The sequence below is a fragment of the Pezoporus occidentalis genome, unplaced genomic scaffold, assembly GCF_034315485.1.
Source record: "Pezoporus occidentalis ecotype Australia unplaced genomic scaffold, CSIRO_AGI_Poc_V1 ctg57, whole genome shotgun sequence".
Lineage (NCBI taxonomy): Eukaryota > Metazoa > Chordata > Aves > Psittaciformes > Psittacidae > Pezoporus > Pezoporus occidentalis.
The window spans coordinates 6,227,603-6,250,634 of record NW_026915910.1 but is presented as its reverse complement, the minus strand read 5'-3'; the positions used below and the strand labels follow the sequence as shown (position 1 = coordinate 6,250,634).

At 43.9% G+C, this 23,032-nt stretch overlaps 1 protein-coding gene across 3 annotated transcripts; it reads left to right on the top strand.

Annotated features, from left to right (window-relative positions):
- The first annotated feature begins 1,585 nt into the window (after window positions 1-1,585).
- On the top strand, window positions 1,586-18,088 carry LOC134173997 (serine protease 55-like). 3 transcript variants are annotated; one of them, XM_062638562.1, is made up of 6 exons: window positions 1,685-1,805; window positions 2,223-2,412; window positions 3,414-3,661; window positions 5,893-6,038; window positions 17,738-17,794; window positions 17,866-18,088. In XM_062638562.1, exons 1-6 carry the CDS (start codon window positions 1,751-1,753, stop codon window positions 17,887-17,889), a joined length of 720 nt encoding a protein of 239 aa, XP_062494546.1. In that variant the 5' UTR covers window positions 1,685-1,750; the 3' UTR covers window positions 17,890-18,088. The 3 variants fall into 3 exon arrangements, with proteins under 3 accessions (XP_062494545.1, XP_062494544.1, XP_062494546.1); XM_062638561.1 differs by lacking the exon at window positions 1,685-1,805 and adding an exon at window positions 1,586-1,663 and having other exon boundaries at window positions 17,738-18,088; XM_062638560.1 differs by having other exon boundaries at window positions 1,677-1,805; window positions 17,738-18,088.
- The last annotated feature ends 4,944 nt before the right edge of the window (window positions 18,089-23,032 follow it).

Below are 23,032 nucleotides of genomic sequence, written 5' to 3'. Positions count from 1 at the left end.
CTAGAGGTGGGACCCAGAGACACGAATCCTTTTTTATTTTTCAGTTAGCTCTCCTTGGCACTCTGCTCCTTGGCATCTTGGTTTGATGTTTCCTGCTCAACAGCTCAGGTTTTAGTCTCAGAAAGGCCCAAAATATCTCCCTGAACATCTCCTGCAATGATGCAGCAGACCAGCTGTTGTTCCAAGCTTGGAGCAATTGAAAACATGCATCAGACAGTCTCCAGGCATGTAAATTCACTGCTGAAGTCCTGCCTGCTCTATCCAAAGACAAGCAGTAAGTGCCAGAGAAATTAGCTCCCCATCCTCCCTTGCTCCTCAGCTGATGCTGAGCTCATTCCAGTCTCAAAAGCCAGAGAAAACCTGTCCCTTTAGTAGATCTATACCTAGAGCAAGCTTGAGAGGAGCTACCACTGGCACAGTTGCCATGTTAGACTCTTTCCGGAGATGCCCCAAAATGGGCTTTCATCACACTCAGAATTTCCAGTTGCTGTGGTAACTGATTGCCTGTTCTTAACGTATTGTGACACTAAGGTGTTCTAGGACTCACTGTCAAGGAAACCAGCACTTCCATCTCATTTCCTAGGCATGAAGTGACATGAAAGCAAAGAAGAGAGGAAAGTAAAGTCTTCCTTAGACCCTATGCATTTTTAACCTCTGCATAATTCAGACTTCAGGGGGATAACTCATGATTTGTTCCAATGTACAGGCAAAACATTTCATATTCTGAATCATTTGTGTGATCATAAAATGTTTCTTGGTTCCCTTCTGTCCTTTCCTCTCCCTCCCATCCTACTCCACACTATAGTTACTGTTTTGAAACAGCTGGGATGTCTTTGGAGAAAACACCATTCTGTCCTTAATATAGCCAGGCTCAAGTCTTAACCTAGCTGAGGGTTTGGGTTTTTTCATTTGTCTTTATGGAAATAGTGTGTTGGTTTAGAAATCCACATGGATGGGCCCATTGTTGCTGAAATTTGCCACATCAGAATATTATGCCACCACAGAATTAATCATGGAGTTGCTGTAGGATAGAGTTTTGGCCTTGATCCCTTGGAATTGCTGCTGAGGGTACAGTAATCCTATCAGTGATACTATCAGTAAAGTTGAAATGCTAATGATGCAGCCTCATGGATTATTTTTTTTTAAGCTGGATTTGGTCTTGTAAGCCATCCTTGCCCACAGGGAAGAAGGGAGTAGCTGCTGCAACATCTTTTGACTTGTGACTGTTTGAAATTTACCCTACCACAGATCTGTATCTTTCTTCTGAGAACATAGACATGGTCTAAATGAAAAAGAGAAAATTAATTCAGATTTTCATAGGCTTCAGCACTTCTCAGAGTAGAAGATGAAAGCTGATGCAGGACCAGCATCTAGGGTCTTCAGAAAGAAGAACATGGTTCAAGATTCAAAAACTACTACAAGCACCCAAATCATGAAGTCCGCTACTGCAGTACCATGTGAAATTCAGTCCGGGATACAGACAGGAATTTCACTGCTGCCCTGTCCCTATCATACCTAAATGAAATCCCAAGCCTCTTGGGAATCACTAACCTTTCCCTCACTGCCTGAGAAAAGACAGCATCCAGCGGTGATGTCATCAGAAACAATCTGATTGTGTGATGTCACATCCTGGTTGCCCCAGCAGAGATGTGTGTTGTCTCTGGTGAGAACATGGAATGGGGAAGATGTCCACTGCTGTGGAAGCATCACTGCTCTGTTGTCAGAACGTTGGTCCAAGACTGGGATTGCAATGCTGCTCTTTACCCTCCTTTGTTTAACTTTTCTGATCAGCAGCGTCAGTGCAGGTTTTTCTTCTCAAATTTTTATGTTCAGAAATGATGAGGAGAGCAGAACTGCTAGTAGCCCTACAGGATATGCACCTATTGCTATATCAAACAGGACTGGGCTTATTCCTTATTTTTGGTGGAATACGTATGACTTATACTACAGCCTGATGCTGAACTTCTCCACTCATAGTCCCTAAACAAGAATTTTATCCAGCCTGCCAATGGGAAACCATCTGTGGCCATGCTAGCCCCAAAGTGCCTGGGCATTGCTTGGCAGAGCGCAGTTTTGGGGTGGCTACAGTGATACCAAGGGCTTTGGATAAAGTAGCATGGACAACTACAGGCCAATGCTTTAGCTGATGTTCTGTTCTCTAGTTTTGTAGCACAGGCAGTGCCACTGCTGTACATGAGCAATATGTCTCATTTTGTTCCCAGAATGTGGCCTCCGACCATCTTACGAGTCCTTTCAGGGGACAGGCAAGAGGTTCACAAAGGGGAGATACGCCATAGAAGGGGAGTTCCCGTGGCATGTGAGCATCCAGAGCAATGGGAGACATGTCTGTGGAGGCACCATAATCAGCGCATTGTGGATTTTGACTGCAGCTCATTGCTTTGGAGAAGAGATGTGAGTATTGAGGGGAAGTGAGGACAGCCCAGGCACAGTGGGTTGATAACATTCCTCCTTGTGGGAGTAGGATATGAATGTCCTTGGGGTTAAGTGCAAGATAAATGTTACTGAGCCAGAAAGAGAGTCTTGAAAACAGGAATTGCTTCCTTTGGGGAAAACAGGATCATTTTTTATCAGAGGTAGAGGTACAACAGAAATGTGAATGAATCTGGATAACCAGGCGATGCAGAAGGGGAATATTTTAAAGGATGATCTGAGCAACCTTTTATAAATGCCTGTGATTGCTGTCCTGATGGACCCAAGCATTACCTGTTCTTAGGTTGCCCAGAGAAGCTGTGGCTGCCCCTTGCCTGGCAGTGCTCAAGGCCAGGTTGGATGGGGCTTTGAGCAACCTGGTCTAGTGGAAGGTGTCCCTGCCCATGGCAGGGGTTGGAACTGGATGAGCTTTAAGGTCCCTTCCAATCCAAACCATTCTGTGATTCTATGATTCTGTGTGTCTACACATGTTGCAGTACTTCATAAAAAGAGATGTATTCCATTACACCTTATTCTAACCCCCAAATTACTCTTGCTTTCATATAGCAAACACCTTTACTTTATGAAGAGTCTGATTTTAAAGCAGTAGCTTCTGGATAAATCAACCCCATGCACTGCTCAGAGGAAGGGTCAAGCCCTCTGTGAGCCCCTTCCAAACTTTGGCAGGTCTGAGAGCAGAGACTGCTCAGTCTGGAGCTGCCAAGCTAGGGCACCAGAGATCCACAATATTCAGCCCAAGCCATCTGTTCATTAGGATGTGGGCTATTTATGACTTGGTTACACCTCTCTCCCCCGAAGATCAGCTTTGCCTAGAAGTGAAGGTAAATTTCTGCAATATTTATAGCTAACCTGCCTGTGAAATTTGCTGAGCACCATCCTACCCTGCTCAGGAGGCACCAACCTTTATAACACAAAGCCTATATGTTTGCTTATCTCTACCCTGCTTCTTTTTTGTTCATAAGGCCACCAGACCTCACTGTTTTAGTGGGGGGAACTGACCTCAGTGTCCCGCTGGAAGAACATAAGCCAGACAGCTTGATCATCCATGAAAAATTTGACAGAATGACCATGCAAAATGACATTGCTCTGATCCTGCTCAGCTCTCCCATTGAGTTCAGCAATGAGAAAATCCCTGTCTGCTTGCCCTACATGCATGACATCAATACGTGGCAACACTGCTGGGTTGCAGGGTGGGGAACCACAAGTGCAGGTGAGATGCTGTCAGAAGATCTATTTTCTAATCATTTATCCATTTAAAGTAAATGTTGTCTCACAGGAAGGATCACCCACACTAACTTCCACTCTCTACCTCCCTGGTAAACACATCCAGACCCTTGCAGCCTCTGCACATCCACCAGTTCTCTGTTCAGTGCAACAGCAGTCGTGAAGTGACCGCCAGAGCAAAGTCCCTGGTACCCTGAGCATGTATATTCAAGCTGAAACCTTAGAGCCATCTTTGCTCTGCAGAAACTCAAACTTTCTTTGGATGCATATTTTGGCATCCAAAGTAAGACAAGCTCAACCCTGGTCAGCAAGTTAGACTGGGTCTATGCTGGTCTGAAGTAAGGGAAATGTGGGTGTAGGGTTATCTTTGCCTTAATGCCTTCCTGAACCAGATTGATTCAATGGTACTGGCCACCCCTCCTCTTTATTCATTCAGAAGAGCAGATTGCTGTTGCTAATTGTTTAAGCATTAATGAAAGTAGCTCCAGCACTTATTGTGACCCAAAACATCTATCCTGAACAAATGTTACTAAATGGCTAATAGGCATTTTCATTATTGGAAAGAATTAATCAGGAAAGAGTGGGCAGGGTGGTGCCTTGAGGCTTTGACAGTCCTTTTTAGGATTTAGTAAGTGTCCTATTTAATCCTTGCTATTTTGCTCAAAAGGGTTACTGCCTTCTCTCTGAAACTCTGCATTTTCCTTCTTAGGCTTCATTTGCCTCACATAACTGTAATGCATAGCACAACACTATGTTACAGTTGTGAAACTCTCCCATTTCACCAAGGTAACACGCTCCTAGAAACAGAAAAGCAGGTGGCTGCTGCAGAGTCACTCTGCTGCTTGGCAGGATATCTCTTTAGCTAGGCTCTTTGCAAAATGCATGCCATGGCTCCAGATATCAGTCTCATGCTGCTGTGTGGGCACAGGCGACGTGGCTCCTGCTATCCAAATTGCGCTCAGTGTGAGGTCAATGTACTCAGCCCTGGCACACACCCCTTCTCTTCTGGAGGTGTTTCAGGAGAAACCAGCAGAAGCTGGGTTTGGTGAGAGGGATGTGTGATGGTGTGATATGGGCCATACCAAAAAGTATGAGGCGTTGTTCCTCAGCAGAGGAAAATTGGTCATTTCTGGTCTCTACCAGCCTTTTGTAGGTGGCACCTCAGGCAGCACTAGCCTGACTCCCCTTCAGCTGCAGTCAGACCTCAGCAAGTAGAGCCACCTCCTTGGAGATGCTTACCTCAAAGCACTTTAATCTGTTGGCACAATTCCAGGAGTGGCCCCATCTTAGCTTAGAAAGGGACCTGACAAATTTCTGTCTATTAGATCTTACCTTTGAGTTCCACCTTCCCAAAGGTGATGAAGAAATTCTTTAGGTCTCCCCAGCAGCAACATCCTCCAAAAGTCCATTTGTTCCTGAACAGATTCACTTTAAAGAGGAGTGAGGGTGAAACGAGTGGCTTTTCCAAGTAGCCCTGCGTATTTTCAGTCTTTTTTGTCACTTGATGGTGCCTGCTCTGATTTCTGTTTTCCCATCTGAAGGGAAAAATAAAGCAATTATTTCCATTTTATACCACCATCTTGAGAACCACTTTGTGGAACGTGCAGCTGGTGCCCTGTGTGAGGCACAGCCATCCAGGAGAGCATGGGGATAACAAGAGCATCTGTTCCGGGTAAAGCTCAGTGGACTTACCTCCACAGGGCTTGCACAGGACTCTGTGAAGAGTCCCTCGAACTGAGCTCTCTGGAAATATGAGTGGAAAACCCAAGGTGAGCAGTGCAGCTTATCTCAGGTCATCATCAAGATGCACAGGATAAGCCATCCTTCGGGGGTCCTCCAGCTGTACCACATCCCAGAGTTCATCTACAAAATAAGTGGTTTTTTAAATCACATTTAGCAAGCTTTCACTCCCCAGGATTTCAGCATTACCCATTAACACCTCCCCCCTTTCTACCTGCCTACCCACCTTCTAATCTGGTGTGAAGTCAAGAGCACAAACTTATCTTTGCCAACATTTGGAGAGCCTCTGTTAAGCCCCCATGACCACAAGGCCATAGGGTTGTGGCCTGAGACCCTCTTGCCATGAGATGCTTTACAAATTCAGCTGAGGGCAGTCCCAAAGGCCAGTCTCTGGCTGTGGTTTCACGCTTACTAGTGGTTGCACACTTACTAGCTCTGCAGGTTTTGTTAATTGTTCTCTTTTCACTACCTTGTTAGCAATTGCAAGGCCAACATCCCACATGATGCAGAAAGCACCAGTGAAGCTCATCAGCAGGCAGCAGTGCTTGAAGAGTATCCCACAGCTAGTGGAGAACACGCTGTGTGCTGAGATGGAGAAAGGAAGAGGTGCTTGGCAGTCACAGGTAAAATAAACAGGCATATGGATGGGCATGCTGCCTAGGAAGGGCACAGAGACACTGGAGGAGAGAGCCTTCACTTCAGGAATGAACAGTGATCCTTCCCATGGCTTCCTGGGATTGCTAAAGTTTCCCTGCAGGAGGCCAGAGCAGGATGCCCAGGGGCCAAGGAACTTCCTGCGAAGGTATATTGACCCACAATATTAGTGGTGGTAAATGGTACCACATCTAGCTGGCGATCAGTCACTAGTGATGTCCCTCAGGGCCACTGTTGTTTAACACCTTCACTGATGATCTGGATGAGGGAATTGAGTGCATCCTCAGTAAATTTGCAGATGACATCAAGTTGGCTGGGATTGTTCATCTGCTGAAGGACAGGAGGGTTTGCAGAGGGATCTGGACAGGCTGGATCAGTGGGCTGTGGCCAATAGCATGCAATTCAACAAGGCAAAGTGCCAGGTCCTGCATTTGGGCCACAACAACCCCATGCAATGCTCCAGGCTTGGGGAAGAGGGGCTGGAAAACCGCTCTGCAAAAAAGGCCCTTGGGGGTGCTGACTGATGGAGCTGAACATGAGCCAGCTTGTGCCCAGGCAGCCAAGAAGGCCAACAGCATCCTGGCCTGTATCAGCAATAGTGTGGGCAGCAGGGCCAGGGCAGTGATCATCCCCCTGTGCCCAGCACTGCTGAGGCTCCACCTCTAATCCTGTGTTCACTTCTGGGCCCCTCACTACAAGAAAGACATTGAGGTGCTGGAGAAGGTCCAGAGAAGGTCCAGAGAAGGGCAATGGAGCTGGTGAAGGCTCTGGAGCACAAGTCCTATGAGTAACAGCTGAGGGGACTGAGGGTATTTAGTCTGGAGAAGAAAAGGCTCAGGGGGAACCATATTGCTCTCTACAGCTGCCTGAAAGGAGGTTGTAGTGAAGTGGGGTTGGTCTCTTCTCCTGAGTAACAAGCAATAGGACAAGAGGTAATGGCCTCAAGCTGATCCAGGGAAGGTTTTGATTGGGTATTAGGAAAAACTTCTTCACAGGGAGAGTACTGGAAGAGAGGCATTGAACAGGCTGCCCAGGGAAGTGGTGGAATCACTGTCCCTGGAAGTGTTAATAACTGTGTAGATGAAGCCTTCCAGTGGGTCTATGGTTTAGTGGTGGACTTGGCAGTCCTGGGGTTGGACTTGATGATATTAGAGGTCTTTTCCAACCTAGTTGATTCTATGATTCTATGATTTTATGATTCTCTGATTCTCTGACCTAGACAGTGGGGGTGCAGGACTTTCTTTGAATATTAGAAATATTAGAAACGTTTCTCAGGGGAGGTCCTTGCTTTTATCCAAATGTCTTTTGCTAACGTGGCAGGTTGGCCTGTGGGTGCCAGAACTAGTCACAACTTACTACAATGAGTTCATGATATGGGATTGTCCTGGGTTCAGCAGTAGCAGTCAATTTTTCTCCTTGGTAGCTGGTGCAGTGCTGTGTTTTGACTTTCAGCCTGGGAACAGTGCTGATAATACCGATGTTTCCAGTTGTTGCTAAGTGATGTTTACCCTGACCAAGGACTTTGTGAGGCTCATGCTCTGCCAGGGAGGAGGGGAAGCTGGGAGGAAGCAGAGACAGGACACCTGACCCAAACTAACCAAAGAGGTATTCCATACCACAGCACATCATGCCCGGGGAGGGTAACTGGGAGTTACCCAGAAGGACACAGGGTCTTCTGGGTCGGATTTGTTTCTTGGCTGGTGGTATCGTATTCTCTTCCCTTGTTATTTTCTCTTATCATTGTTGTTGGTGGTGGTAGCGGTGGTGATTTGTGTTGTACATTGGTTGCTGGACTGTTCTTGTCTCAACCCGTGGGAGTTGCACTCTTTCGATCCTCCTCCCCATCCGTCCGGGAGCGGGGAAGGGGAGAGACCTGGCAAGGGGGGCCTCGATTGCTTCCAGCCCAGCACCACTCACTTGGGAGTGAGTGAATGAGCTGTCTGGCTAGGGTTTAAACCACGACAGGGATGATGGACTTTTCAGGTGAAATGATAGAGTTTGAGCAGGGTTTGACATCAGGGAATACTAAGGGGAGAGAGCTGACATGAACACTCAAATGTGGGAAAACCTTACTCAGAACTTGTACCTCAGAACATATTCCACCTGTGGGATTGCTGTTCTGATGTCAAACAGTCTGAAAGCCAAAAAATGCCTTTCATAGCATCCAGCCTTCAGTGGTAAGGACTGGGCTGCCCTGCAGCCTCTGCTTCAGGACTAAGAGCTCCATTGTCCACTAGGCAAAGGGTTTTCTTACACATCTGCATGTGTTTGCAGGGGGACAGATGGGCAGACGCATGTATACACAGCATTGTCCTGTAGTAATCATTTGCTGAGGGAACTAAAACAACATCCAGGACAGAGAGGGATCCTCTGCCATTTAGGCAAAGACAGCAGGTACACAGACTGTGGACTGCAAAGCCATTGTGAGCTGACCTTGTAGCTGGGCAGCAGAGGGGAAGTTTCCTTTGCAGAATCATTTTTGATTAGCCAGAAAGCATCTGTCTCTGAAACCATTCATCTAGCAACTTTCACCTCCATTAAATTCAATCAAAAAATTTAAAAAGAAAACTGTCACAGGATAACATTAACATGATTAAAGAATGCACTTCCCAGCCCAGCCTTAAGTTCTGCAGCTGAATTATGCCGATGAAACAGCAAGAGCACTTGTACCCAGCAAAATGAATCGCCTGTATTCAGAAGGCTGATGAGGGTACTATTTTGATCTACAAAATGTTAGAATTGTCTGAGAAATGAACTAGAAATGTGAGCCTTCCAAGCAGTGGAAGTACACAATGATTGCATGTGTGATAATGCTCATAACCCAGCTACTGCCCACATTCAGGAGAAGCTTGACAAGGCAGAAACGTCTTGCAACCTGAGATAACAAGAGCAAGACAAAATCACACCCCAGGCTAGAAGTGGAACTCTTCAAGGAAGAAATAGGTGACTTCACCAGAATTCACTGATTTGCTGCAGGGGAAACATGTTGCTGATGGACAGTTTTCTGGGAAGTACTGATTGAAGTCAAGTAGAGCACACTGTGACCTTTCTAGGCTGGTTCAGAAATCCTGTGGCTTGTCCATAGTAAGCTACCTGGTCATGAACTGGGAGGTCAGGGCTGAACCCAATGCTTGTTTTGCAGCATAGACTATTGGACACCAATTCATCTGCCCTGGGCAGATAGCAAGGCACACTGTAGGCAGTGCAATCTATTGAGCTATGTTTGTATGTCAAATGAGAATGAGGCCAGATTTCAGAATACCTAAATCTTTTACAAAGTCAGCACTGTCAAGATGTTTGGGGCATGTTTTTGGTCTGTGCTAACAAGGTGTCTCCTGGATGACTTCCAGACACAGAATCACAGAATAACAGAATCACAGAATGGTTAAGGTTGGAAGGGACCACTGGAGGTCATCTAGTCCAAACCCCCTGCTCAAGCAAGTTCATCTAGAGCACATTACTCAGGACCATGTCCAGATGGTTCTTCAATATCTCCAAGAAAGGAGACTTCACAATCTCCCTGGGCACCCTATTTCAATGCTCAGCCACCCTCACAGTAAAGAAGATCTTCCTCATGTTCAGGTGAAACTTCCTGTGTTTTAATTTAGGACCACTGCCTCTCATCCTATTGCCTGACACAGCCCCAGCTTTTTCATAGGTCAAGAGCCACCCACAGTAATCACTTTGGATCACTTTAGAGGCCAGGAAGGAATAGCAGTGTGGGCAAAGCAAAGACATCTAATCAGGGAACAAGCCCTGGAGGTGCCGAGTTTGCTATTGTAGATGTGGTCACAGGAAACATGGAAGCCATGCACTGCATAGGTGCATGATCTGTTTGGACATGAAGTGGATAAAAGCCTTATGTTAACCTTACCTGAGCTTTGCTGAAAATTGGGATACATTTGTTCATATCCAGAGCCAGGCTAAGATGGGCAAGTTACATCTAGACCCAAGGTTGTAAGTCCATACAACCCTCATCTGGATCCAAAGGATTACCATCCTAGGTCTTTGCACTGTATGTCATTCATGTACTGGATTTGCAACAAGCTGTTTTATATGAGTAACTAAAACCACACAGATATCTTCATCCAGGCATCATGTAGAAGGTTCATCCTACTGACCACTGCCTTAATGGCAACAGGAAATGCATAGGAAAGCTCAGACATTTTACTAGCTACCATCATACTAGTACCAGACAAGACTAATTTGTGGATCACTGATGATATTCCTACATTAACTCAAGGAGATTGAATAACAGAGCTTCCAAGTATTTGTACTTAAAAGAAAAAAAAAAATAAAAATCCATTCACTTAAAAGGAAAAAAAATCTATGGCATACCAATTCCCTTGCAATTCTGCAGACAAATACATAGATTGACTGTGAATTAACACTAACAGGATCTGTAATTGACTTATAGTTCTGTTTAGTCATAAACATTAGCATTAATGGATGTTCATGGTGTACAAGTGCTAAAGAAGAGACACTAGAGATGGCCTACGCATTATTTTTTGTGTGCTACATTTCTTCCATGACCCCATGAACCACAATTGATATCTAATTCCTTGCTTTCTCAAGCATCTTTTGTTAGGCTCTGATGCAATGGTAACTGGAACAATAATTAGAGTATAAGAGATTGAAAGCAAATGCCTCCTTCAGTGTGTTGCCTATCCAGACAAAATTCAGTAAACAGCCCAATTATATTTTAGAGATTCTCTGCAAAGGGGGTCTGTAAGGGTAGCTCTGTGATGTGGTGATTAGGACAGAGTGTGTTCAGCTCGAAGTCACAGTTCACATTCAGTTCAGGTCAGCAGCAGATGAAGGGGTAACCAGTCCTTAGCCCGACTTCCAGGGAAAGGAATCATTGTGTAGCCACAAACAAGCAGTAGGATGGTTCCAGCTCTGCTTCATCATGTCCTACACTGTTCCCCAGTGTAGGGCTGATCTGAGTCATGGGCTGAAGGTATCTATCCCCTTCCACCGACTGTACCAGGAGGTGATCTTCACAGTATCACACAGTATCACAGTATGCTAGAGATTGGAAGGGACCTCAAAAGATCATCTAGTCCAATCCCCCTGCCATCTGTTACACAGGAATGTGTCCAGGCAGGCTTTGAATGTCTAAATTCCCTGGGCAGCCTGTTCCAGTGTTCCGTCACCCTCACTGAGAAGAAGTTTCTTCTCAAGTTTAAGTGGAACCTTGGCCATCTCTGATTAATGTCTAAATTGACACTAGGATGCAACTACAGCAATGGGTTTTGATTTCTTTAGTTCATAAAAAGGCAGGAAAGGACCTCTTTCCTTGACCTAAAGTATGTCCTGCCTACATATACTGTCAGCAGTTTGGAAAGGGCAAATGCCCTTTACAGCACCTGGGATAATCAGGGCTCCCATCCTACATAGCTATAGAAACAGCAGTAGTTGTTGTACAACCCTGTGTGGGATTTATCAGGCCACATACATATAGATAATCTCTATAGCCATGTGCATCTACCAAATCTCTTCCCATCAATAGTGAGACACCACCCCCACCCCCACCCCCCTTCAAAGTCATTGAGACTGTTTCAACCACCTATTTTAAAACTAGATAAATCCCTGTACAAGTGTTTGTTGCTCTGTGTTAACTAAAAGCAAGACCAAGGTGTTAAGACCACAGAGAAACACAGGACTCCAAGGCAGGACAGTGCCTACATCCAAATCTCCAGTGTGATTTTAGATATCCCAGGATATCCCCCTGGCATCCCACTGCCTATCTCAAACTATGCCCCAGTGCCAGTAACGTGTCTGCAGTGGGGGCTTGACACTTGCTCTGGAAGCACCAAGAAGAGGTGATCAGTCTGGAGCTGAACTCACTTCTTGCACCCTCACTTCATCTGTGCATAAGAGTGCTACACCAGTGAAGAACTAACAAAAGCTCTTGCATCCTTTTACTGGTGCTAACATGGCTCAAAAACTGCAAAGAAAGACTTGTTAAATAGAATTTTTGTTTTAAGAAAAAGTCTGCAAATGAAAATTAGGTCCATATGGGTAAATTATCACAGATGCAAGGAAATGGTCAGAAAGCAAGGAAGCATGGTCAATCCCTCAGGCTCTTCAAAATGCCTGAGCAGAGGTGGCTAGATGGAGGTCTGATTATAGTCTGTAGGGATGCAGAATGCCTGTGTGAGGTCTGAGGTTTGTCTATCAGACAAAGCTCTCCTGGGAACCAGAAGTCAAAGCTAACCACATTTCAGTTCAAAGTTATTAGTAGTGATGCAAAATTACTTCATGTTCATACCTTACCTTATGAGCCACTCTCCACCCTTCCGGTGGATTCTCCATCACTGAACTATTGCTAACATGATGAGGTGGGTTTGTTTCTGTTTTTTTTTCCTGAAGGGGTGAATTGCTTTAAGTAGGAAAGTATCTTGGGAAGCTCCAGAGCAAAGCAGTAGAAATATTTCTGCATTTGCAGTCTCTTAAATTTGCTTCTGAAGGGTGCTTTGATGTGCCGCTCATAAGAATCAGAGCACTTTTGCTGTGTCCCATGGGTTTGTAGGGCTTTCATCATTTTATCATTTTATGATATGGGCAGACAAGTGAACACATTCAAGCTGTTGTGGCTTAATTCTGTAATCTGTCAAAATCATTCCTTCCTGTTGCAAGGATCTGGAATGTTGATGATATCCCATGTCTCTTCTGTTTTCTTCTTCTGGGTTTTTTTTGCTCCCTCAGACTGAAGTTCTTCGTTTTGCAGCAAGAGGGTCCAGCATTACTTTGTGTGCCTGGTGGGTGAAGCTGTGGGGAGCAGAACATCTCTGAATGGAGCTGAACACAAAAATCCAATGTGTGCTTGCCCTCAGAGTGGGGGAATTGGTGTGATGACTCAGAGGGGCCACTTCTCATTCAGTGAGTCAACACAGCTTTAAGGGGAAGTCATGACTCACAGGCGGATTTAAATTCTTTGAAGAAGTCGACGAGCATGTGGCAGAGGGTGATCCAGCTGATGTAATGTGCTGAGACTTCTAAAACTCTTTTAGTGAGACTTCTCACCAAAGGCTCATGGAGAAAGTCAACTGTCATGAAGTAGAAGTGCTTTGGTTTGAAAGGGAGGCAAGACAGAGGAAGGATTTGACAAGAGAAGGGGCTTACAGATGGAGTTTTGTTGGCATCTATGCAAGGAATTGTGATGTTCAAGGAGGGTGAATGCTGAGATGACCAAGTCAGCCAGTGCCACGGCATTTTTCGTGGTGGTCACAAGTAAAACTGACTGTGCAGAGGTGCAGCAGGATCTCATCATTCAGACTTACTGGAGGTTAAAACAGCAGATGCAGTTCATTGTTGATAAAGGAAAAGTAATGTATATAGGGAGAAGCAACTCCAGCAGTACACATACAATGATAGGCTCTAATTTAAATATTACCTTGTAAGATCTTGGAGCAGCTGTGGATAGTCCTTCAAAAACATCAGCCTGAGGCTCTGTGGAGGTCAAAAATGCAATGAGGGCATTATGAATTACTAGGAAAGCAAATGCATGTTATGCTAGGGCACTAATCTTGGAAGCCTATGTCTTATGTGCTGTGATTCCCATCTACCCCATCAGAGAAAGGACAAGTAGTTTTAGAAAAGGACAAGGGTAGAGTAGGAAGGATGAACAGGGACATGGAATGGTTTCTGTTGGAAAATAGAGCAGGACTTCGAGGCTGAAAAAGAGATGTCAGATGGAGATATGACACAGATTTCTAAAGTCATGAGCAGCAAGGAGAGGACAGTCGAAAGCTGTCCTCTTGTTCCTGCTGTTAAAAACATATGAAGGAGGGAGTGTCAGATGGTTGTATCAGCCAGCGGATTTAAAACAAAGAGAAGTGTATTTTCATCCAACAGATAATTAAACTATGGAAGTCACTGACCAGGATGTTGTGGGTATTTATCCTAAGGGATAAATGGATTCAAAAAGCAATTAGATAACTTCCTGGATGAAGATCTCTCTAAGGCTATTAACCACTGTGATGTAAATACAACTCTGTAAATACTTGTCCTGTTTCTCATTCTCCTTCCCTGAGTACTTGCTACAGATGACTGTCAGAGATTGGAGTCTGGGCCACATGGGGTTTGGTCCAGATGCATTGTAACTGCCTGTAAGTCTGTGCAACTAATGGACCCTGCTGACATCAGTGAGAATAGAGTTGGGCAGTCTTGTCATTTTCCAGCAAGTGGATGGAGGGGCAGAGTAGCTGAAGATCACTGAGATCACAAGGGGATCCTATGAAAGGAGTCCAAGTGCTCTGTGTTACCTGAGTCACTTTTGATACCTGCATACTAAAAACAGCCATAGCCTCTTTCCTCCTGCCTTTCTCTAAAGATAGCTTGTTCATAGTGAAATAACTAAAGAAATCATGTTTGCAAAAGCCTTTATTTCCTGCAGCCAGAGCAACTCTAATGGCAAGTGTTGTTATTCACATGCTAATTCTCTCCAGTTTACACAGAGCTTACCAACATGAAAATGAAACTAGCAATGAGTGCAAGGATTGTGTATCCACCTAACGAGTATCAGATGGGTTGTTCTCCGTTCCTCAGAACTTCTCCCACCTAAGAAGATTTATGTGGCTGAATGTGTTTGTTCTGATCAATTACCCATGTTGCAGACATGGATACAAATACAGAAAGGAAGCAGATTACGTTCTTGATCCAAAGCCCACTAAAGTCAGCAGAAATGCACCTGATGTTCACAAAAAAGTTTTGGCCACATTGAAAAGGATGAAACTTTTTATTAGCTTCAGTGAACAAAGCGCTTAAGTGCATTGTTAGTTGGTGACAGTTTTTATATAACCCAGAACTATTTACCAGTGAATACATCATTGCTCTCACCTCTCCTGATCGAAGGATTAACATGCAGTTGTGGAAGGCATGAGTTCAGCACCAGATCTGATTTGATGTTGCTTTTCACTCATCTTCTAGTTGACAAGAATTGTGGAACAGAAGCAAAGGTGTTATTTTCAGAACTTTTTTTCTGTCCAGTAACTTGGCACTGAGACTGAAGATCAGAAGCAGGTATCTGGTTGTGTGCTGTTGACCAGAAGTATTTCACCACCAGGATGCGGGAGGCTGAAAGCAGCATAAATTCTTCGATCTTCAGTTGTTAATCTGAGCATTCACTAAATTAATGCTACTGGAAACATCACGGAGCTTAGATAATTGTACCAGCTCGCTCCTCTCACAGCCTCTCCTACACAAGGATGGAAAAACCTTGGGCCAAGATTACTGACAGCTTAAGTTAGATACAGGGATATTAAGAAATGTCCAAGAACTGAGTTTATTTTCTCTATCTTTAGGCCTGTAAAACCCAGACTATTGATTCATCTGGGCTCCTACTATAATTCTGTGAGTGAGTTTATCACATAGAGAGGATGATTTAGCCCACTTCGTGAAAATCATCAAGTTAAATACCTGAAGAGAAATATTATGTTAGAAGTTGCACCCATTGGAGCAGACCAGCTCAGCCCATGTGGAAAGGGATCTGAAGCAGGATTTGCATCTCAGGGTTTGTGGATTAAAGAAATGGATTTGCAGCTGCTGCCTGGGTTTTCACAGCTCTGTCTAACTCTCTGCCTAGGTTTTAAATCTCTTTGCACAGTGGACATTCCCCCAAGCCCTGCAGATAGCTATCCCTTTCCCCACTGACCAGGCGGAGAACAAAATGAACATGGGTAGAGAGGCAAACAGTGAAAAGCAGATCTGATTTGAAAGGAAAATGCATGATGTATGGTTTGAATAGGGATTCCTGGCTCTGCTGTTGCCTCATGCAAATCTCATCACTTTTCCGCTGTGTTTTTTTCAGTTATGAAATAAGATAAGACTTTTCCCCCAGGGATAGTCACAAGGTATCAGGGATTAACTGGTACTTAAGCGCTCTGGGAGAAAGATCCTTTGCAAGTGTGAACAGCCTCCAAATTGAACACTGAAACCAAACTTGCCTGATGGTGTGTGTGGGCTCTACCAGTGCTAAAAGTCTCCTACACTAGGAAAAGCTGGCATGACGCACCCCGACATATCGCCAATGAGGGATTGTCAGCCGTTGCTGCGTCACTGCCTTGCGAACGGCTCCCACTCTCTTGACTTCATTTATTATCTTAGTGTAGGAGGCTTGAGGCGCCTTCCTTTCACTACCAGGATAATATGTTTGGCCTGTTCCTGTCCTGAGGGGATTAACAGTAAAATTCCCAGTAATTTAATTGTGCGTACAGCCTAGGAGATGTTCATTTATTCAAGCAGGATGCCATCACCAATGACACTGATAACACATGGATCTGAGGTCGCTGCAAGGTCACCTGTAGAATTCATGAAAATTCTTGGTGAAACAGGGTTGGGAAATGTCTTCAGATCCTGAACCTGAAGGGGGTCCAGCACCACTGGCTGAGATGCAGACATGTAGCTACAGTAACACCATGTCAGTGTAAACAGCATTGAATTTAGAGTTGGACTCTATGATCCTAAAGGTCTTTTCCAACCTGAATGATCCTGTGATTCTATGACACTTTGAATGCTGAAGCAACATTTGCTCTGTATTTTTCTTAATTTTAGCCTCCTGCATGCATGTTGAACCATATTCATATACATGAGTGACCTGGGCCCTCCATCTAGTGAAGTGAATAGGAGTTCAGCCATAAACGTTAGCAGGTGCTGATGCGTTGCACAGGGGACTACAGCCAATTCCTTACTCATTAATTAATGTGTGTTAGCTCAGTGTAGCTGCTGGAGGAAGGGGGCTCATACATTAATGACAAAGACATTTCTCAGAGTAGTGTGCAAAGAGGGAAGAATAACCTTTCCCAGGAAAGAGGAAAGCTGGTTGTTTCAGGAAATAGGTTTACATTGAATTTATTTGCCACATGTAGTGGAGATGGGGGAGAAAAAAGATTCAAACCCACTGTGGAATGGAACTTATTTAGAGCACGGTCTTCACAGCACTTAAAAAGTCCATAACTGTGAGAAAAAGGCTGCACTTTGCTGGGTGGATTTTGTGCTAGTTTCTCTACTTCCTCAGGCTGTGTTCAGAGACAGCATGGAGAGGTCATATAGGCAACTGCATGTGCTCTTGGTGCTCAGGCTGCAGCACCCAAGAGGAGGACATTCTGGCTGCAACATGCATTTGAAGGCTTGCACACACTGGGTGAGTGATGGTTGCCCTTGCAGTAGCAGGCAAGTTTTCAGTAAAATTACTGTGGTTGCCAGAAGGATTTGTCAGGATTAGTGTTCATCTCTTGTCCAATTTCTGGATCCTAGCCCACAGAATTAATGGTGGCAGCTACCTGTCACCTACATGCTTCAGTTTTGCAGAGAAGTCACAGACTGAATGAGCAGTCACAGCAATCTCCCTTTTCATTCCTGGATGTTGTCTCTTGGTGACAGGATTTAGGTATCATTCTGGAGCCACAGGAGTGTGTGGAAGAATCTGAGAAGGACAGGGCATTGCACTGAGCCAGAGCTTGTGACTGATCTCCTCTTACCTTTTGTATCTTTTTATTCTGCAAGGACATCAGGTCTGAGCTGTAGAATTCTGAGTCCAAAATTTCCTTGTCCCCCAAATCCTCATGAACCTGGGATAGAGTTCAGTTTTCCCATCAGCCTGTGGGATTCAGCTGATGAGAGATGTGAGGTTTGACTTTGCTCTAACATCCTTCTTACGCCATAGGTGGACAGCGGGGGACCTCTGATTTGCAGCAGCTGGAACACCATGAAGTGGTTTCAGGTTGGAATTGTCAGCTGGAAACAAGATCGTGCAGACAAGCCAGCCCATGAGATCTTATTGTCTGTTTACAGCTACCGTCACTGGATAGAGACTGAAACAGCCAAAAGTGGGAAACCTTTCTTCATTGAAGGTGTGGATAACTATGCTAATAGTCAGCTGTTTTCCTCCAAGGCTGAGCCACAGCTGGTATCCCTTGGGTATTGTCTCCTTTTATTTATCTCTTTAATAGCAATTAGATTACTCTAGGGAAGATTTTTTCAAAACATAATAAAAGTCAGAACTCATGTCTTATCATTCTTTCACACATATAATCGTGTCTCAGGTTAACTCCATCCCACTCATGAGCATACAGACACCAAAATGAGATGCAACTATGAGGCAGAAGAGCAAGGCAGAGGCCATTGAAACGAAATGAAAGATCAAGACTCAAACAAGAGAGGCCATAATCCTCTGAGAAAAACACATATTTTTGCACTGGTGGTCATACCAGGACTATTTTTTTGCTGAGTTCAGATGAAAAGTCAAATTGTGGCATCTGAAGGAGCTGCTCCTGTTAGAAAGCTGAAACCCGAAGAAAGGTCTTAGCTTACGCAGTTGCATATTAGCTGTTGGTAATATAGCTCTGGGTTAACATATCTTAATGCAAATTATCATTGGAACTAATGTATCTTCTATCTTGCAGCTAGCCCAAGCTAGGAGCATATTCAGAGACCACAGTAACTTCTTAGATGGTACGTCAAGCTGCTGGGACTTGACTACATGTCAAATTCAGTGTCTCCTTAAGTGGCCAGTGTTGGAAGGTGTAGCATGATATAACTAATCAATCTTATTTACCTGGATTGCAAATGCTGGGTTTTGTTTGTTAAAAGCAACAGATAAAAATTCAGTTGACTGAAGAGAACTGTTTCTGAGCTATCCATAAAATACCATCTACAGAAAGCTACAAAGTTTTCTACCCCTTGGCTTTGTAATTAGCCAAAATTAATCCCTTGCAAGTAAATGGTAAATCTAAAGGAAATACCTTTTTTTTTTTTTTTTTTTTAAATTATTCTGTTAGAAGCCTTTTACATGGTTGCTAAGAAGCCCACATCCAGCCCGAGCTGGACCTGAGCTGGTCCTTCATTCAGTGCATGGTTCTTCATTCCTTCTCCAGCAGCAAAGTGCATTGCAAAATGTGTTCTGGTCTTCACAAGGCATTTGCTTTTCTTGGAAGTGATGGCAAAGGAGGCAAGCGAGAAGGTCTTCTTCATGTTCCACCTTTGAAGCAGCATAAAAGCACCTGTAATTTGCAGCAATGATAAAACTCAGTGAATGTGCAATAGGACAGAACCTCACGAATTAGTTTTAATTACCTTGATATTTTCTGGCTACTGGTGGAGAAGCCTTGTAAATGAGAATTAATTCATCTACCCTAAGCTAATGCAAGCCCATCTAGGCATAAAAGTCAGACTTTATTTTCTGTGTTATCTGAGCAGAAAATGATGCTTAATTATTATTAGTTCAGAGTAATGCTTATGAAAATTGCTCCACATTAATTTCACATGGCTGACTGGCTAATGGATGCATAAGGGTCTTGTAACCCTTTGCAAAAAGACTAATAAAAGCTAAAAACAAGGGGAATATATTACTTTAGCAGCTATTAGTAGTAGACAGTGTCTGCTGGCATTAATACCTATATTTATTTTCCTTTCTATTAATAATATATCAACAGATTCTAGAAGCTGTGTCAGGGGCTGGACATCAGGAAATATTTCCTAATGCTGCAATCTATTCAGCTACAGAATTGTTTCCCCTAAAGGAAATGAGATGTCCTCCTGCTTGAATTATTTTAATGTAGGGATTGCATAAAGCACTTTCATCTACAGGACATGGCATGGAAAAAGCCTGCGCTTACAGGGAAATACTCAGAAGATATTTTCCATCAGTAGCATTTGCAAACTGATAGTTGTCTATGTTAAATGAAGGTGAAGCTACTTAGTGGGTATAGCAAGGCACCACTGCTATGGGTTTTGATTCATCCTGCTGCTCATTTACTCAGTGGCTTTAGGGAAAGAAAGTTTGTGCTTCATTCCTCAGTTTCCATACAGTAAACCGAGATAATTGAGGTACCTCATCCCTGTCAGTGTTCAAGGCCAGGGTGGACAGGGCTTGAAGCAACCTGGCCTAGTGAAAGATGCCCCTATCTGTGGCAGAGGATTGGAACTGTATGAGCTTTAAGGTCCCTCCCAACACAAATCATTCTGTGATTCTTTACTATAATTCTATGATGAAAGGGGTTCACTTTGCTGTATGGAAGCATTAGTTACGCAAATTAAGCTCAGCTATGTAGCTATAAAGTAATAAACAGGAAAGAGGACTTTTTTCCTCCTTATTTAAAACATCATAACATTTATGAAAGTGAATTCATCTTTGCTACTACATGCACTGTTCAGTAACTATGGCAGGAAATAAAATGTTTGTACAATATTTCTATGCTGTAAGTAGGCCCGCTGTTGGTGCTGTATTTTATTTCAAAGGTATTTGTGTTTTGAGAAACCACATCAGTTTGGATTTGATAAGAATCAGAATGCAAGGTATCAACTTTTCATTAACATTTAAATGTGACCCCTTAATTTCTTAAGCTTTGCCACCTTGGTGTACTATGTTTCTTACGTTATCGTATTGCATATTTGTGGGTTTAGATCATCTAAGTAAACAGTTTCCAAACTGGACAACTTCATCTTTTATGCTTCATGCTATAGTTTGGGATGTTCACTTTTTGTCTCCATTTGCACCTCATTTCTTATTGATCCTTCCCTCTTTACAGATACCTCTTCCTCATGTCCAGTCAGCCCAATGGAGGGCATGAAACAGCCTGGGCAAAAGAAGTATGTCCCTTTGAATACACTTTGCTTAATGAGCAAATTGGCCAATATAAAACAAAGGCTGATGCATGGAGCAAAGTGATGAGAAGTAGTGCACCAATACAGATTTTGTTCTCAGCACTACACCTTTAGTGTAAATACCAGAAGAGAAGCAGGATATTGAAATGCTTAGAGACCTAGGGAAACATCCATAAGACAACTCATGGAAAAAAACATAGAAGGATATGAGTACTCAAGGAAACAGAGGAGAGGTAAGTCAGGCCTTGCTTGCACATTTTGCGAAGAAGAGAAAAAGCACCTCCCATGAGCACTGAAGACAGCAAAATAATTTTGGCTTAGTTCTGCAGAAGTTAAGGGCTGTATATACTCACATTTATATGTGTGTTTGTGTTTCCCTGACTGCCCCATCCCAGCTGGCCATTTGCACACAAGCTTGAGTAGCAAGATGGGAGATATGAAAATGATGGCGTTCGTGCAAGTTTGGTGGTGAGAGCTGGTTGCAGATGATAAGTAGGGAGGGCTCTAAGTAAGTAGGACAGTTGTGTGGCTCCACCTCAGAAGAGGAAGGTTGGAAAAGCATCAATCCAAGTTCTCAGATGTCTACCACTGCAGAAATCCAACCTTTATTCTGGGTAAAGATCCCAGACCTCTCCCCCAGCTCCTCCATGGTAAATGTGACATGGGTCTGAAGACAAAGCAGTTCCCAGTACTGTCCTTTTAAAGGAGCTAAGATTTCCCATTTTCTCCTTTTCCAGCCTGTATTTCCATGTGGGGGTAAGACACAATGAATAGTCTTGTCTTCTCCTGATCCTCTCTGTCCCCTTGAGGAGAAAGAAGAGGGCACACATGGCTGTGACCATGACCACTGTCATCCATTTGTCATTTCATATGCACATGGAGTGTTCTGACTTTGTGTATGTGTCTTTAGATGTCTGAATTCAATGCAGGCAAAATGTCAATGGGTTTATTTCTCACTCATATTTTTGTGTGCCTGCCAGACGATGAGTGAAGAATCATCTGTGTAGATGGTAAAAATCATTGGTCAACTCTTTAGTTGTGTCTTCTGTTGACAGCAAAGTAGTTAGTTTAGAGCTGGAGACTGAAGGCTGCAGAGGATCAGCACCCATTGCCACATTTCTGAGTGACTTCCCAAGTGGCTTTATGGACAGGCCACTTTTCAGGCTAAGGACTCAGTTTATCCTTCTGTAAAAATGAGAATATTTAAAAGCCAGGGATGTCTCTTGGGATGCACCAATTGTGATAGTGATTAATCACTATTGCTAACTGAAGTGAAGATAGGGACAGAAAACAATACTGGCAGTGTTAAACTACTTAATTTGTGCTGAACACTTCTGGTGTTAGGCTGAAGAGATGTTTTAAGTAGGTGGATTATGGTCTGGAGAAGATTCTGGCTTTGGGGTGAATACAGGATTAAGGTTGGCAGCCTTTAACATGCCTAACCAAGCTGCTACCATGCCTAAATGCACTCCAGAAATACAGCCATGCCTTTCCCAGCAATTTGGGAACCCTTAAGTGTGATGGATCTGTGATGAAGTGAGAAGTGCCCATCCTTTGCATAGCGATTGTGCTTGCTGCCCTTGAAGAAAACCTATTCTGCTTGAACAATTTTACTTTGGCAATGAAATCACTCCGGTTTTGGCTTCCCTGGCAGTCCTGTGCAGTCCACACTGCTGATCATGGATAGCTTCTCTAAGCCATGCTTGAACTACCCATGTACTTAAAAAGCACCAGCTTGGCTGCCTCTTCTCCATTCTGACATTGTGTGCCCTACTCCTGGTGGTTATGAGGGCTTGCTGACTGCAGCTGAGCTTACAACATCCTGCGGCATCAGAAAACATACTCTTAGTGGGTATTTCCAAGTGTCTGCATTCAATGTATCTGCCTCCCATGTATTTTTCTCAAGAGGTGTCTTGTGTTTGCTAACATTACTTGTACTCACAACTGGTTGCTTTCTCCATATATCAGGATGACTCACTGCTTCAAGGGCTCTTTAATATGCAAGTCACTTTGTTTCCACAGCCCAGACCATTAAATGATTTCCTCTGCTGGGAAGAGTGGGTTTCAAGACACCACTGGAAAGTAACTGTTCCTCCAGGCATTTGAATTTGTATGTCTTCACACTAAGTCTGCAGGCACTAATCACAACATAAGTAACTCAAGAGCTAACTCATGTGCCTCCAGATTAGGGAAATGGCGGTGGGGAAGGATGATAGGCACTGAAGGCAGGCGTAAGAGTATAAATTCAACTCTACAGCAGCCCTGTGAGATCCTAGAGGAGCTCCATAGGTTTGTTTATGAAGAGTAACTCTTGAAAATTGGGACAATCAAGTGTGATCCAGATGGAATTTCTTTG

Bases quoted from the DNA above. Each gene is read 5' to 3' on its own strand.
- LOC134173997 (XM_062638560.1), top strand. From the start codon at position 1,751: ATGCTGCTCTTTACCCTCCTTTGTTTAACTTTTCTGATCAGCAGCGTC. The intron at 1,806-2,222 runs GTTTTTCTTCTC...TTTTGTTCCCAG, and splicing joins GATCAGCAGCGTCAGTGCAG to AATGTGGCCTCCGACCATCT. The intron at 3,662-5,892 runs GTGAGATGCTGT...CTACCTTGTTAG, and splicing joins GTGGGGAACCACAAGTGCAG to CAATTGCAAGGCCAACATCC.